General features: G+C 43.3%; 1 protein-coding gene across 2 annotated transcripts in view; it reads left to right on the top strand.

The window, feature by feature from the left end:
- MCF2 (MCF.2 cell line derived transforming sequence) overlaps positions 1 to 13673 on the top strand; it is a 58105-nt gene that overhangs the window by 26031 nt on the left and 18401 nt on the right. For both annotated transcript variants that reach the window (XM_086470510.1, XM_086470511.1), the window contains 9 exons: positions 212 to 331; positions 1340 to 1456; positions 3240 to 3389; positions 6225 to 6349; positions 6827 to 6941; positions 7312 to 7431; positions 8597 to 8788; positions 10242 to 10433; positions 10584 to 10755. In XM_086470510.1, the coding sequence (XP_086326636.1) occupies positions 212 to 331; positions 1340 to 1456; positions 3240 to 3389; positions 6225 to 6349; positions 6827 to 6941; positions 7312 to 7431; positions 8597 to 8788; positions 10242 to 10433; positions 10584 to 10755 (1303 nt within the window). The remainder of the gene's footprint in view (positions 1 to 211; positions 332 to 1339; positions 1457 to 3239; positions 3390 to 6224; positions 6350 to 6826; positions 6942 to 7311; positions 7432 to 8596; positions 8789 to 10241; positions 10434 to 10583; positions 10756 to 13673) is intronic.

Genomic DNA, 13673 nt, shown 5'->3' with positions numbered 1-13673 from the left:
AAACGGGACTGGACAATCCTCCTGCAGTTACGTTCTGTATTTCTAAACCACTTACAGTGTCTCCCTTCTGTTTTGAAAATAAGAAAAGGCTATCTGGGACAATCAGAAAAAAATACTGAGGTCTGAACGATATCCCCTCTTTTCAAGGTGTTTGAAAGCCATTGTTGGACCTGCCATGTTCCCAGGTTGAGTGTCATCTCTTTCCTTGCAGGCATCTTTCCCAGGGAACCTCCACTTAGTGATGGTTCTTCGTCCCACGGGGTTTTTCCAGCGCACCTTCACTGACATTGGATTTCGGTTCAGTCAGGAGGATTTTCTACTCAAGTTACCGGTACGGGCGTGCAGAGGTGTTGTGCCTGTGCCTGATTGGAGGCTGCCTGCACACCTTGGGTCATGGGGTGAGAGTGTTCCCCTCTGCAGGCACCCATTTGAAGAGTAACTGGAGTGTCTCTGCCAGAGGTGCCGTATTTCTACCAAATCTCTCTCCACCAAATCCCTCCTGTAGCATTTTTCAGCTCCCTTGTGCACAGCTGGCTCCCCACAGAGCATGTCCATGGTGGTGGATGGTGGACTTCCCATGCTGTCCTCATCTCCCATATATGCTGCATGCTTCTGTGGAGGATAAAACTATGCTCAGAAATTTGTTCAATGTCTGAAAAGTCAAAAGAGGTGTTTAGTGAAGCTTTTGCTATGAATTCCACCTATAATCACCATTTTAATTTTCTCAAGTCAATATTTCCAAGACTTCTAAAGCCACCTTGATTATAGGACATAATAAGAATAATTAAGAGAAGAAAAGTACATTTATGGAATCTAAGGTTGACACAATTACAAATGCACAAAACAAACCGATGTTTTCCTTTAGGAAATAGTATGATTTTCCCAAACTTTGCATTTTTCACTCTAAAATAATTGTCATTTGCACAGTTTTGAAAATTATCCCAGGGCAGATCAAGACACACAAAAACTATATTTATGTGAAACTGGCCAATGCTTCAGACTTACTAAAATGTATATATTTTTTCCAGATTACTGGTCATCCCTTGCAAAAAACGCATTACTTTTGCTTTCAGCTCTGTTCTGCAGTCAGGTACTGCAGCATCTCACCATACTTTGCATTTAAGGAAGAAAACATCTGGGAGATCAGGGCTGGCTTACAAAAATGGTCAAATACATCAACTGAAAGTCATGTTAAGCCATAAGCATAGGAAGAAAGCCATGCTGTAGAGCAATATTTAAAGCAAATCAAATTTTTAGGTACATAAAAGATTTGTAGGCTTGGTCTGTGTATGACTGGGGTAGAAGTGATGATCAGCTAACGGTGTTGCCTTGTTTGTAGGTTGTTATGCTGAGCTCGGTTAGCGATCTGCTAACATACATTGATGAACAGCAATTAACCCCAGAGTTTGGAGGCACCCTGGAGTACTGCCACAGCGAGTGGGTCATCTTCAGGACTGTACGTACTGAGACTGGGTCCTGGGCTTTTGGGTGTTTGGGATCAACTGAGGAATGTTTTCTGTAGGGCAATGAGCAATGGGTAGCTGAAAGTAACCCCTGAAGCCAGCTACCTTTTCTCGATCAGATTTGCAAAGGAGTCAAGTGGCATTAGGCACTTGATGGGTTTATAAGGGAATTGGATGATTAACTTCCTCAGGCTCCTTTTGAAACTGGTCCTGAAAGATCTGTCTTCTTGAGTCTTTATTAGAATTCCCTTAATGGTAGATACAAAATAGGCTTTTTTTTTTTTTTTTTTTTTTTAATGATGCTTGCTTCATGTGATTGATATCACTAATGTGTTTGAGAACCAGGGCAATGAGACTGCTGTCTGCATACTGATTGAATGCAGAGAATTCGGAAAATTTCCTTTTATTTTTTTTTCTTTGCAAGAATTTTCCTTTAATATTGCCAGGAGTCAGGCGCATAATTCCAAGCTGTGCCTTGCCATGTGTTTCTATGCTTCCTGTACACTCTCAGTGTTCACTGGGACTTTGTCTCCCAGATTAATGTCAGGTTGGATTCTCAGTTACCTTCCCAACAAATCAAAGCACTAATGAAAAATGTAGGAGGCATCCTAGTGCCCCTTGTCCTGCAATGTCATCCACACCAGCAGATGTTGAGCTCAGTATAAAGACAAAAGCACAAGACATTGGAGCTGGAATAACTTAAGCTATTGCTTGTGCCATTAACCTTGTGCCAGTTTACACTGATGCACTGCCAAATTAACAAATTTTTTACATTTTTGGCTTTCAGTTTTGTTCTTTTGCATGATGTGTTAAAGCGATAATGGCATAGCTCTCGCGCTTGGAGACGAAATGACAAAATGAATGACAAAAAGTGTTAATCAAAGAAAAGGATAGTTTCTAGACCATAACTGCATATGGTAGATAAGTCTGTATATGAAAAACTTCTCTCAAAATTCCCTTGTAGTGTGCTCATAAAATATTTCCTGAAATTTCCATGGAAAATATGCTGTTTAAAGAAAATCTAAATGCAGTCAGTTACATTTGAGTTTATTACCCTGTTCTCAAAAGCAGAGCTGGAGCTGTGAGCGGGGCTGGGAGAGCCCCACCTTGCCCTGTGGTGAGGGAGCCATCTGACATCCAGAGTTCCCACTGGCTGCCAGGGATGTGCTGGGGAGGTACCAACAGCACTCATTTCCATCCCACTGTCTTCAGTTTGTCTCCAGCACACTGCTTGGCTCCCTCCCTTGTCCTCTTGGTGAAGCTGCAGATGAGGTGGCCATGGTGCCAGACTGCCTTGTAGCCTGCCATTCGGGCTTGCAAAGCTGGAAACATCAGTCACCTGGAAGCCAAATATATCTCCAAAGCCCTACTGCCTGGAGGTGGTTCCCAATATGGGTTAACCAGAGGAGAAGAATAACAGAAGAGGAATTAAGGAATTTGTGAGATGGCTCCTGTAGTGGCTTCTGCTATAGACCTCCAGTATGCGGTAGGAAAAAATCTCAGAGTGCACAAGAACAGGCAGAATAAAACTAAGTATGCCCAATACCCCTTATTTAAGTCCCTGTTACAGATTCAGACTGAACTAAAAGCCACCTGGCCACGTGTTGGTGGTCACTCGCTAATGCACCGCAGCACACATCAGCTCCATCTGGAGCGGACATCAGAGCAAGCTGTTAGATTCCCCTGCAGATCTCAGCCTTGGCTCTTCACATACTCTTAATGAGCTGCAGGAATACCCTGAATCCCAAGCTGATTGCAATTATTTTCTCCCACCAGGCAATAGAGAGTTTTGCACTAACCGTGAAGGAAATTGCACAGATGTTACAATCCTTTGGCACGGAGCTCGCAGAGACCGAGCTACCGGACGACATGTATTCCATCGAGCGCATCCTGGCCCTGCGCACAGAAAAGTACTACCAGCTCAAGGTACGTCTCATCAGCAGCTCTGCCGTGTGTTCCAAGCTCGTTTGCACAGCAAGATGGGATTTCTGAGATTTGACTGCCTCTTTGTTTGGTGCCCACTCCTCCTTCCCTCCCATGCATGTTGACAGACAAAATAAAACACAGCGTGACTATTCTGTATGTTACCCTTATATTTGCCATCTACTCAAGCAAATTACCCTGCCAGCATCCAGGAAACTGTCTCAGCTGCCGCCTCCTTGCTGGCTGCAGAAGTTGGTGTCTACAGTGTGCTCCTCCCATGGGTTTGCACATCTTGTTGGCAGGAGGGTGGGTGGGAAGCTTCATCACCTGGGTGTTCATGCCCCTGGTGGGATTCCCTCCGCTTCACCCCCCTGGCTGGAGGAAGCTGCGTGCAAAGGTCATCAGCAGGTCTGGAGGGACAGTTTGTGCCCAGGCCCCTCTGCCTAATGCGACTTCTCAGGGAGGACTTAAGGAAAATGTGTTGGAGAGCATCCAAGGTGAAGATTTTGTGTGAGTGCATGGTACAGAGGATCCACAATGTGATCCCTATCTTCATGTGGGCCTTCATTTGTCCTCTTAAACAACATTTGTTTCTTTAATGTTTTAAAATTTTTCTTTCCACTATTTGTGATTGTGATTAGTATTATTATAGGAGTTAGTGGAAGCTTTAGTGCAGCCAAGTGCTGCTAGATCAAGCTGTTGTCTTTGCTGCTCCTGCATCTTTCTGGGGACAACACAGGCTTGTCCCCTTAACCCCAAACTTCAGAAACAATTCCCATGTTAATAGCTGTGCTGTGTGGCTGAAGAATGAGCTCCTTTGCTTTATGACAGGATTCATTTATACAAGTCAAAGAAGTTTATTTATTTTCATTTATAATCATTTGTCTTTCACCTGACAGTGAGTTCCCAGAAGGCTGCCGGGAAGAAATATGCAAAGTGACATCCAAAGTGTGCCGGATGTAGGCATAAATGTATGTGTGTACTTACAGAAAGTATCATAGTAGATACTGCCAATAGTCATTTATTTCTTCTTTGACAATGAAGAGAGCTGTAGTATAAAACAGCTACATATATTGCAATACGACTTGCTGACTTAAACTTCGTGCTTAGGACCATAGCCAAGGTGTAGGGGGCAAATATTGGCTACACAACGTAGTCCTGTATGTAACGAGTCAGTAATATACACTTTCCTCTGTGGAGAAATAAAACACATCATGTGTTTTAATTTGCATATAAAGCACAGCAGCACTTAGTACAAGGCATCGGTTGCTTTTAATGCCTTGTCTATTAATTTCAAATATCAAACCACTCATTGGATTTTTGACTGAAATGAAGTCCCTTGGCTTTTTTCTTTTGTTCCTTCTAAGACCATGAAAGATGAAAGCAGATGAGAAACTGCACAGATTGTGGTGACAGCAAGACATGGGATCTTTGTCTCTCTCATATCAATCCCAAGACTGGTACAGCTGATTCCTGAATTCAAATAATGAGTCAATCAGAATAATTTATGTAGCTGTGATATAGAACAGAAGCTGGTTGCAAACACAATGAAAAAATGACAGAAATTAATTAAACAGAGTAACTAAGAAATTAACCTCTTTGATATACTGAATGGGAAAAAAGCAAGTTAACACCTGTTTGACAGTCAGGCTACTTTGTCGTACATATAATGAAAGGCTTTGGATCAAAAGGGGAACGCGGGGCTCTGGAGACTGAGGCGTAAGAGGATGAAATAACAGCCACCTGCGGTCTAAAGCATGCTGCATAATTCCTCTTCCCTTTTGAGTCTCCTGGATGTGGTAGTATCAAAAGCAGACAGGGGTTTTGCCTTGTGGTCATTGTCCATGATGTTTTAGTGATAGGGATGCAAACTGGCAGTGGACACTTTGTGTGTGGGAGATGAGAAGCTCTTGTGGCCATATCCTCCAGCTCCTGGGCTACTGCCCTGAAGATGCTATTTAGGTGGCTGTGAGCTATCTGGGGCAGGCAGACCTTTAAGCGAGTCTGTGCTTTCTGAATCTTTTCCCCAAAGCGGTTTTGCCATTGTTTCTCTTCCACTAGAAATCTGGCAATCTCCTAGGATGGGCTTTTACTCCTCCAGGAGCTGGCTCTCCAGTGGAGCCGTGCACAAGTCTCTCCTTCAGGACCTCTTCCAACTCAGTTCATCAGTCACATCTGTTTTCTCCTTCCTTCTCACCTCTGTGTTTGGTCTCTTTTTTCTGAAGATAATTGACTAAATGCATCTGTTTGCTTGGCACTAAGCCCAACACAGCACAAAGCATCCTAGCTGATGCTAATGAGCACACCAAGGCTTTAAATTTTCCCTAAGTGGAGGGTACATTGAAAGTACTGACTTGTTTTTGTATGTAGAGGCTCTAGTAAGTGATGCCACGTGGTCTCAGTTCCAGCTTTGCCCCACTATGGGATGCTCTTCCTACAACCTCCTATGATGATCTTGATGGAGAAGCAAAGCCTCCAAGCTGCAGAAATACTTGCTTGAATACGTGAACTTGTAGATAGATATCTAATACAAACACGCTTGCTCACCAAGGGAGACCTGTGGTAGTGCTGCCCTCCTGCTTCTTGAATCATTTTGTGGCCTGATGTTTTCATGCATGCCAGTTTCCACCCAACCTGACAACCAGCCTGTGGTTCAGCCTCCACCAGCTCCAGGGACTAACCGCACATTAAGGGGGCTAAAACATCTGCTGGGAGTCCTATCCAGATGGATACTTGTGCTACATTTCATACAGGGAAACTAAGGCAGGAGAAACACAAAATGGCTTATCCTTACCTCACAAAAAGTACCCTGAATCAGACATACTTTGCATTATACAGGAAGATATTACAGCAGTCACAAAAGAGGGAAACTTGCTTTTGAGCAGTTTTGAAGACCCTGATGCCGGGGAATGCAGTCAGGACCAACACCACGAGAGGCCTGGGGACTGGGAGACTGTGAATCGGTGAGTGCGCTATGTTCCTAATTTGCCTGATTTTTGAGTGGAAACACTCAAGTTATTTAAGTGTAGATGTGTTATTTAGGTTACCTATCAAAGAGGTAAAGACAAAGATACCAGAGTTTTGCTCCAGACCAACCAAATTACTGGGTGACTTCTGTCAAGCAACTTTGACCTGCTCTGATTTTCCTTCCCCCTGCCTCAAGATGAGGCTGTGGAGCAGATGCAGGGTTGTCCCTTGCCAGGCTCTCAGGTATTATTCAGATAAATGGAGACAGCAACAACTGCTTCACACAGGTGCTGTCATCTGCGGTGGTGATTTAACTAAAATTCTCTCTGAGATCTTCACAAGTCATATGTACATGTTCGTTGACTTGTCCTGAGAGTTTGGGTCCAGAAGACCTCTAGGGTGATCTATAGGGCTTGTCCATCTCTGCTTGTTCTCTGTTTGCAAATTGTTCCTGTCCTTTTTCTGTGCTCAAGGTTACTTGGTCAGCTGCATGAGATGGAGACTGCTTTTGATGGTTTCTGGGAAAAACATCAGTTAAAAATGGAGCAATATTTACAACTGTGGAAATTTGAGCAAAGTTTTCAAGAGGTATGGTCAGATGCACTTCTGTTGGCAGAAGGAAGAGTTGGAGATGAAAAGGAGGAGAGAGGAGAGAAGTTTTTATGCTTTTCATTTTGAGAGTGTTTAATTTATACTGCCGTTCCTTGACTCTGGCAGGGCTAGGTAGCTTGGGGAAACCACTGTGCTTCCTCAGTCAGAGCTAATTTAGGTATCACTGCTCTGCAGTCGCGTAGATTTTGCTGACAGAAACATCTTTGAATTTAGAAACTAGTTCTTGGACACTAGTTTTATTATTGGATTTAGCAGTCTTAGCTAAAGTGTGATTAATTTTGGCCTGAAAATTATTTTCTGCCTGCTCTTTGTATCCTTTTGCAGCAGTCTTCTTCTTTGTGTTTAGGTCAAGAATGCCATTGAATTTTTAATGGGTCAGCAAGCAGAGCTGCCTGACACTGGCGACAGTGTCCCCCAAGTTAAACAGAGGCTCAAGGACTTGGGTCATTTTGATGGTATGGCTCAGGTAAGATAATTTTTCACAGAAAGAAGCACTAATGAAACACAAGAGGCACATTCTGTATTTGTGGTAGGAGGTGTTTTCTGAAATTACCTGCTTCTAGTGTAATTTGTTGGTAAGTGGCTGCACAAAAGGATTGATTTCATGTCTTTGCTCTGTGCAGCAATGCTGTGATCACTCTGAAGGCCAGGAACAGGGTGTTTAATTATTATAGTTAAAATAAATTGCTGAACCACCATGAAAATCCAGAACAGATAAATGTCTGAACATAGGGGAGACGTGGGAGTTAATGAGCTGGAAGAAGAATTATTTATATGTTAAGTGCTTTAGCAGTGCTAATAGGCAGAGACTTGTTACCAGGCACATGGAGAGGCAGAAAAGTTGCTATTTTGATGTGCCTGCAATTCGAACATAACATATGGATGAAGACTGAGGGACATAGGGGAAAGAAGAGTGAAGAAAGATGATTCACAGGAGTCCAACTAAGGATGTGACTTCTGTAAAGGGATGTGCTGGGTAAGTGGGCCAGGGTCAGTAGAGAAATCCTGAGGGATCTGGGCAGAACCCCTAGACATCTCTTTGAAAGTAAGAGCCCTAGGGGAAAGGACTAAGGCTTTTTGGCCATTTGGAAGAAATGTTTGTGGAGAAAGGGAGAGGGAATAAAAGGCCAGACAGACAGGGTGCAATCCCAGCAGAAGGGCAACCCTGGAGAAGACATACATTGGCCATTATGCTGTCTGAGATTGCATGTTCTTTGCATCAAGTTTTTCTGCAAAGGGCCTGGTTTGTTTTCACTGTAAACCTTAACTGCTCAAATTCCCTTTCATGCTTATGAGCATAGTGTGCCTAAACTGGACATCAGCTGCATTGTTTTTTAGAGTGCAGTTCCTGGAGATGGCAGCAATATATTGCCAGCAGCGAGTCACAGCATTGCTAGTTTGGTGAAATACTGTTTCCTTCTTCATCCTCTTTTTGGATAGCAAAAGTCTTTTTTCCCAGATGATGGGTGCCATTTTATCCCGCGTAAGCCACCCATTCTGGCTACTCCTAATGGCAGTCATCTCCATGGGTACCTGAAATCTGGTAAGACGAGAAAGTGCATGTTGTTATACGTAGATATTTTGGCATTGTTTCAGCAAGTGTGCAATCCATTCTCTTCCTTTCACTGAAGGATCTGATAGGGAAGGCTCAGGTGGTGATACTACATGGACACCAGCTAGCAGCAAATCATCACTACGCCCTCAACTTAATCTGCCAGCAATGCAACGAGCTGCGGCACCATTCTGATGTCTTGTCTGATGAGATCAAAAGGAAGCAGATGCGACTGCAGAAGACCTTGGATCTTCATACACGCCTTCAGCAGGTAGAGTTAAGAGACACAGTGCCCTAAGTAGATAGTTGGCTTCTCCATGGGGTTAGTCTCTTCACTTCTTAGCTGGAAGCATCTGAAATTTGCAGCTTTGCTTCAGCAGTTCGTGGTGGGAAAGTGTTCCCCAGGGGCTGGAGGTGTCCTTCACCCCTCACTTAGCTGGTTAAATTAGCAAACAGATATCTGCTGGTGCTCTGAATAGTCAGCAGAGGTGGGCATCTCCAGGGGTCAATTCAGAACACCAAAGTTCAGCTGCTGCTGTTGGTCATGCTTTCATGCTGCATCCCTATATTAATTGACTTTTGAGGTTTTCATACCCAGTGCAATAGAGGCAAAGCTTTCAGATAAACTCTAGCCGGTTTTTGTTAGCGATTTATTAAGAGTGAACATAGCTGACTGTAAAATAAGGTGACAGATTGGTAAATAGGCACAGCTGCTGTGTGCTAGCATGGAAGTGGAGTCATGTGGCTCCAATGCTTTTTGATATCTTAATCAGCATCAAAAATTCATTTAGGGAAATTCACGCTAATTGGGCCAGAAGGCACACAACTGTAATATGCTTGGAGCCATTAAGAGAAGCAGCGAAGTTTGACCCTGTTCCATTTCACTGTTTTGGGGGAGTAGGGAACTTGTTTTTTTTTTTCTCTGTGTGCTCCACTTCAATATTGCATTTATCTGTGGGGACAGACCATTCCTCAGCAGCCACTCAGCTGCAGGACAGTGTCCTCTCTTGGGCTTCTTGTGGTCCAGGTTGGTGCTAGTGATCTAACCCATGGGCTCTCCTGAAGCACACCGTGGTCCCGCTCTCCACAGCCTTCCTTCCCATTCACAGCCTGTCACACTGGAGGTCCTCTGTTGTTCTTGGCTGCAGCATCTTCTCACGCCTGTGCACATCACAGTGTGTGAATGCTAACTGAACCCCAGCCTGGTGTTCACCTATTACTGGTGCATGTTAAAAGTTGAACTTTAAACTGCAATTTAAAATCCTTATTTTTTGAAAAAACATGAATGCAATTACTTTGATCATTCCTTGTGGTTCAGGTCTGCACTTAGCCAGGCATTCATCTCAAAAAACCCACCTGTCTCATTGTAAACTCTGTCGTGTCCCCTTCAGCTTTCTGAGTTGGATAAATAAAGATCTGCTTATCATTTGGTTCAACTATGCATTAAATAGTGCTTCTGTGTCACTTATACCACTGGTTTTATCCACGTACAAGTGAGAGCACAACTTGGCTGTGTATGTCGAGGACTGCAGTCACCCTGCAGAAAAAACATGGCCTTTCTACTTTCTAATCAAAATGCAATAGCTGCTGAGGTCCTTAGGAGTACTACTGAGCTCCATGTTGAAAATACAGATCCAGTAAATGATATTCTTCATGGGAACCTTGATTTAGTAGGGGTGCTGCTGACGGTCTCACTCCTGGTGTTTGCCCTGTGCTGTTACCAGGCTCTGCAGTGCTGTGACGAAGGTGCCTACCTGCTTGCCAACCAGCAGATGGATAAGTGCCAGTCTAAAGAAGGCGCTCAGAAAGCTCTCCAGGATATAGAAAGATTTCTTGAAAGCTCTTCAGCCTACTTAAACTATGATCCCCAAGCCCTACACTACGATTTTGAGTCAGTCTTAACTTCTGAATTGAAGGTAAGCCACCCCTCCAGTTCCCTGTTACACAAGTAAAAAGCGGGATTGGACTGTGTTGCAGTGGTGTCAGCTTTATAGTCCTCTGTTTTGGGTCAAAGTGCAAAATGATGGTAGTTATTTGATCACGGGAGTTTTTTTCACTCTCTGCAGTGCCAGATACAGTCAGTACAGGTCAAGCTTGAAAACGTTCGAAGCATGTTCGAGAATCGGCAGTCTTGCTTCAAGAAGCTGTTGGATAAGCACGTGCGGCCCGTCCAGTTAGTAGCCCCTCGGCCAGAAAATTCACCGAGATCAAAATCACCATTATTCTCTCCTAAACATGGTAAAATATTTTAAGGTTATGGTATTTTCAAATGGTAGTTTTGCTTTGAGGCAGGAAGAGTAAGGCTAAGGACAGTTTTGAGAAACCAGCTAAACCTTCCTGGCTGATACAGAGTTGTTGTATAATGCTAAGTGTATATGAGATGATTTATTATCTTTTGAATTTTTGTGTCTAGCTTCCCATACCTGTGTGAAGGATGGGGCTGGTTGCTTGGTATTTATTTTCACTTCCTACTTAGCGAAAAAAGAGAGCTCTAAACAGTACAAACTTTCAGTTATGCTTTACTAGCATCCTACTGGGCTGAAAACTGGTGAATTAGTACTACAGGGAAAAAGGGGAAGGTTTATAAATTTGTTAGCATACCTGTTCTTTGTGGCTGTCTTGAGCTGGAGCTGACATAAAATTAGACTGATGTTTGAAAAGGATCTTGGAGAAAAGAGGAGCTCAAATCTCATACACAGAAATGAGCTGGATGTTTAATTTGCTGTGATTCCTGGAGGATGTCTTCCTTAAATCCCAATTGTGGAATAATTAATGCCCATAAAGTACAAATTCTGGTTGAACTGAGGTCACTGAATGTTCTGCCCTGATTTCGGTAATGGGATGTGGCATAGTGTTAGCTTTAAATGATAACATTAAAACTTTCATCCTTGGCAGCCCTGTATGTATCAGAATTAAAAAGTATTCCAAAGTAATGTCCATGTATTTTAAACCAGGGACATGCTATTAAATTCAGTGATCTGACTGCAGAAAGCGATTAAACAGTTGTGTTTTAACACAGAATTTTTATGATGAATTGGTTAATGTGAATTGTAGCAGGTGTCATTCAAACCGTAGAAGTGTCTCCAGGGAGTGACAACTAATGTAAATGGCCAAGGTAGTGGAGGGATGGGAGTGAAACTAGATGCAGTGAGGGGAATTAAGCTACTCAAGATGCAGGCCGGTGCAGCAAATAAATCCCAAATTTCCTCTTCCCAGGCTGATGCCACCTTCACTAGACTTCATTGCCCTCTGAACCCCTTTCCTTAAGTGGGAAAAGCGCTCTGAGTCTTTAAACTAGAGTATTGCTCATGTTCCCCAATGTAACTTTTTCAGCTTTCTAGAAAAAGGACAGTGTTAAGGAGGAAATACTGTCTCGAAGAGTAAGGGTAAATGGGTGGCCATCTCTGCGGGATGATGTGAGACAATCATCAATCAGCTGGACTTATTTCATGCCTTTACGAGATGCACGTTTTTCTAGCAAAGGCACTCAGTCGCCTGCAAAGCACAGGTATCCTCCATTAATCCTCTTCCTGAAAGAGATGATCAAGTGCGTTGAAATGAGCATAGCCAGCAAGCGGGGAAAGACAAAAGGCTTCTCTTTGGATAGATCATGACAAGAGAGCTTTTTAATAAGGCCTCTGTTTGATACAAAACATCAAAATACTGCAGGCCTGCTGGCGTGATGTGCAGTGTCAAAGACACATGCTGGGCTCTGCCAGGAGTGCTTTGAGATGGATGGGTTTTATGGTGTGGATTGAAACCAAACCACCTCTGAGCACATTACTTTTATCCGTCCTTTTGTTCGTTCGTTCGTTCCCACTGCCCCTGCTTCTTTTTCTGTCTGAGGACAGATGCTTCCTCTTCCATCTTTGCCCTGGATTTGAAGCCTGTCTGATAAATGTGGTTCTAATTTTGAAACCACTTTTTGGGGGCAAAAAGAGTAAACCTATGCTGTCCTGAGCCATAAAGTGTAGCGAGGTGTGCAGAAGTGGTACGGCAGGCTGCGGTGGAGCCTGAGCGCTGGAGTAAAGTCACTCTTGTACAGAATGCTGAGCTGCAGCTGGTGACCATCTCCTGTCTAACTTCTTATCCGTGTTGTCTTCCTCCCAGTGGGAGTCTCCCAGTAGGACCACTGGCAAGTTCTCGCTTCTTGTGGGTCTTCCTGTCTGATGGGTCACATCCCACGCGCACCTCTGGTCTGCTCTACAGCATCTTGATCCCTCTCCTTCCTTATTTGGTGTGTTTACACGTGGAGGTCTAAGGCCTCATTGGTGTGATAATATGTAATAGCTTTATCTTATCTGAAGATGGGACACCTGCTCTCCACATGGGTTTGCGTTCCTCTGCATCCGTTTTTCTCCCTACATCTTCTGCTTCACAAAAGGTGGCTCTTCGGGGTCAGCGCTGTTCAAACCTGCGATCTAGACACAGCTGTTGTTGCATTCATATATGCTGTGATACCTTTTTTCACCCTAATGGAAAGATAGTTCATTAATCCAGGTTTTTTAGTGAGTTTTTTTCCACTTTGCTAGCCTCTTTTTTCTATTTGTAAATAAGGTGAATGCATTTCTATTTGTAAATAAGGTGACGTCAGAATGCATTTATTTTTGGACTGTCTCAGAATTTGGTGCAGCCACTGGGGCTCCAGCCTGGCACATGGAGCTGTCATTGAAGCTGGAGCTGGTGCAATGCTAGAGAAATTCATTATTGCCATTCATGTTGGGGGAGAAGACTTTCTTGGTGAAGAATTGCCATATTGACTATTCAGGAGGAAGAAGTGTTTCAAAGATGCCGTATAACTCGTTGAGGAGATTGATGTTTTATTTTTAAGCTTCCAATTTACCTCTGTAACCCCAAGTATTACAACTTGTGATTATTTACTGATGATATCAATAAATTCTTCCAAGGTGGAGAAACAGTTTACACCAGCTGAGCATCTTGCCCTACGTTCATAAAAGGACTTTAAAATGGTATCCCAGTAGGTGATGTTCCTTTTGGTAGTTTATTTGATTTTATTGTTTTCTATCATTTGCACAGGCTTCACAGACTTTGTTAGGTTTTGATTACAGTATTCACTTAATGAGCATTTTGTTTTTTCTAATTACTTTTTACTTTATGGCCTTTATGACCATCTGTGTAACTTGTGCTATTTGCTA

Source organism: Leptosomus discolor, chromosome 9 (assembly GCF_034619465.1).
Source record: "Leptosomus discolor isolate bLepDis1 chromosome 9, bLepDis1.hap2, whole genome shotgun sequence".
In the NCBI taxonomy this organism is placed as follows: domain Eukaryota; kingdom Metazoa; phylum Chordata; class Aves; order Leptosomiformes; family Leptosomidae; genus Leptosomus; species Leptosomus discolor.
Note: the sequence above shows the minus strand (reverse complement) of the source record. Positions and strands in the feature narration are given on the sequence as shown.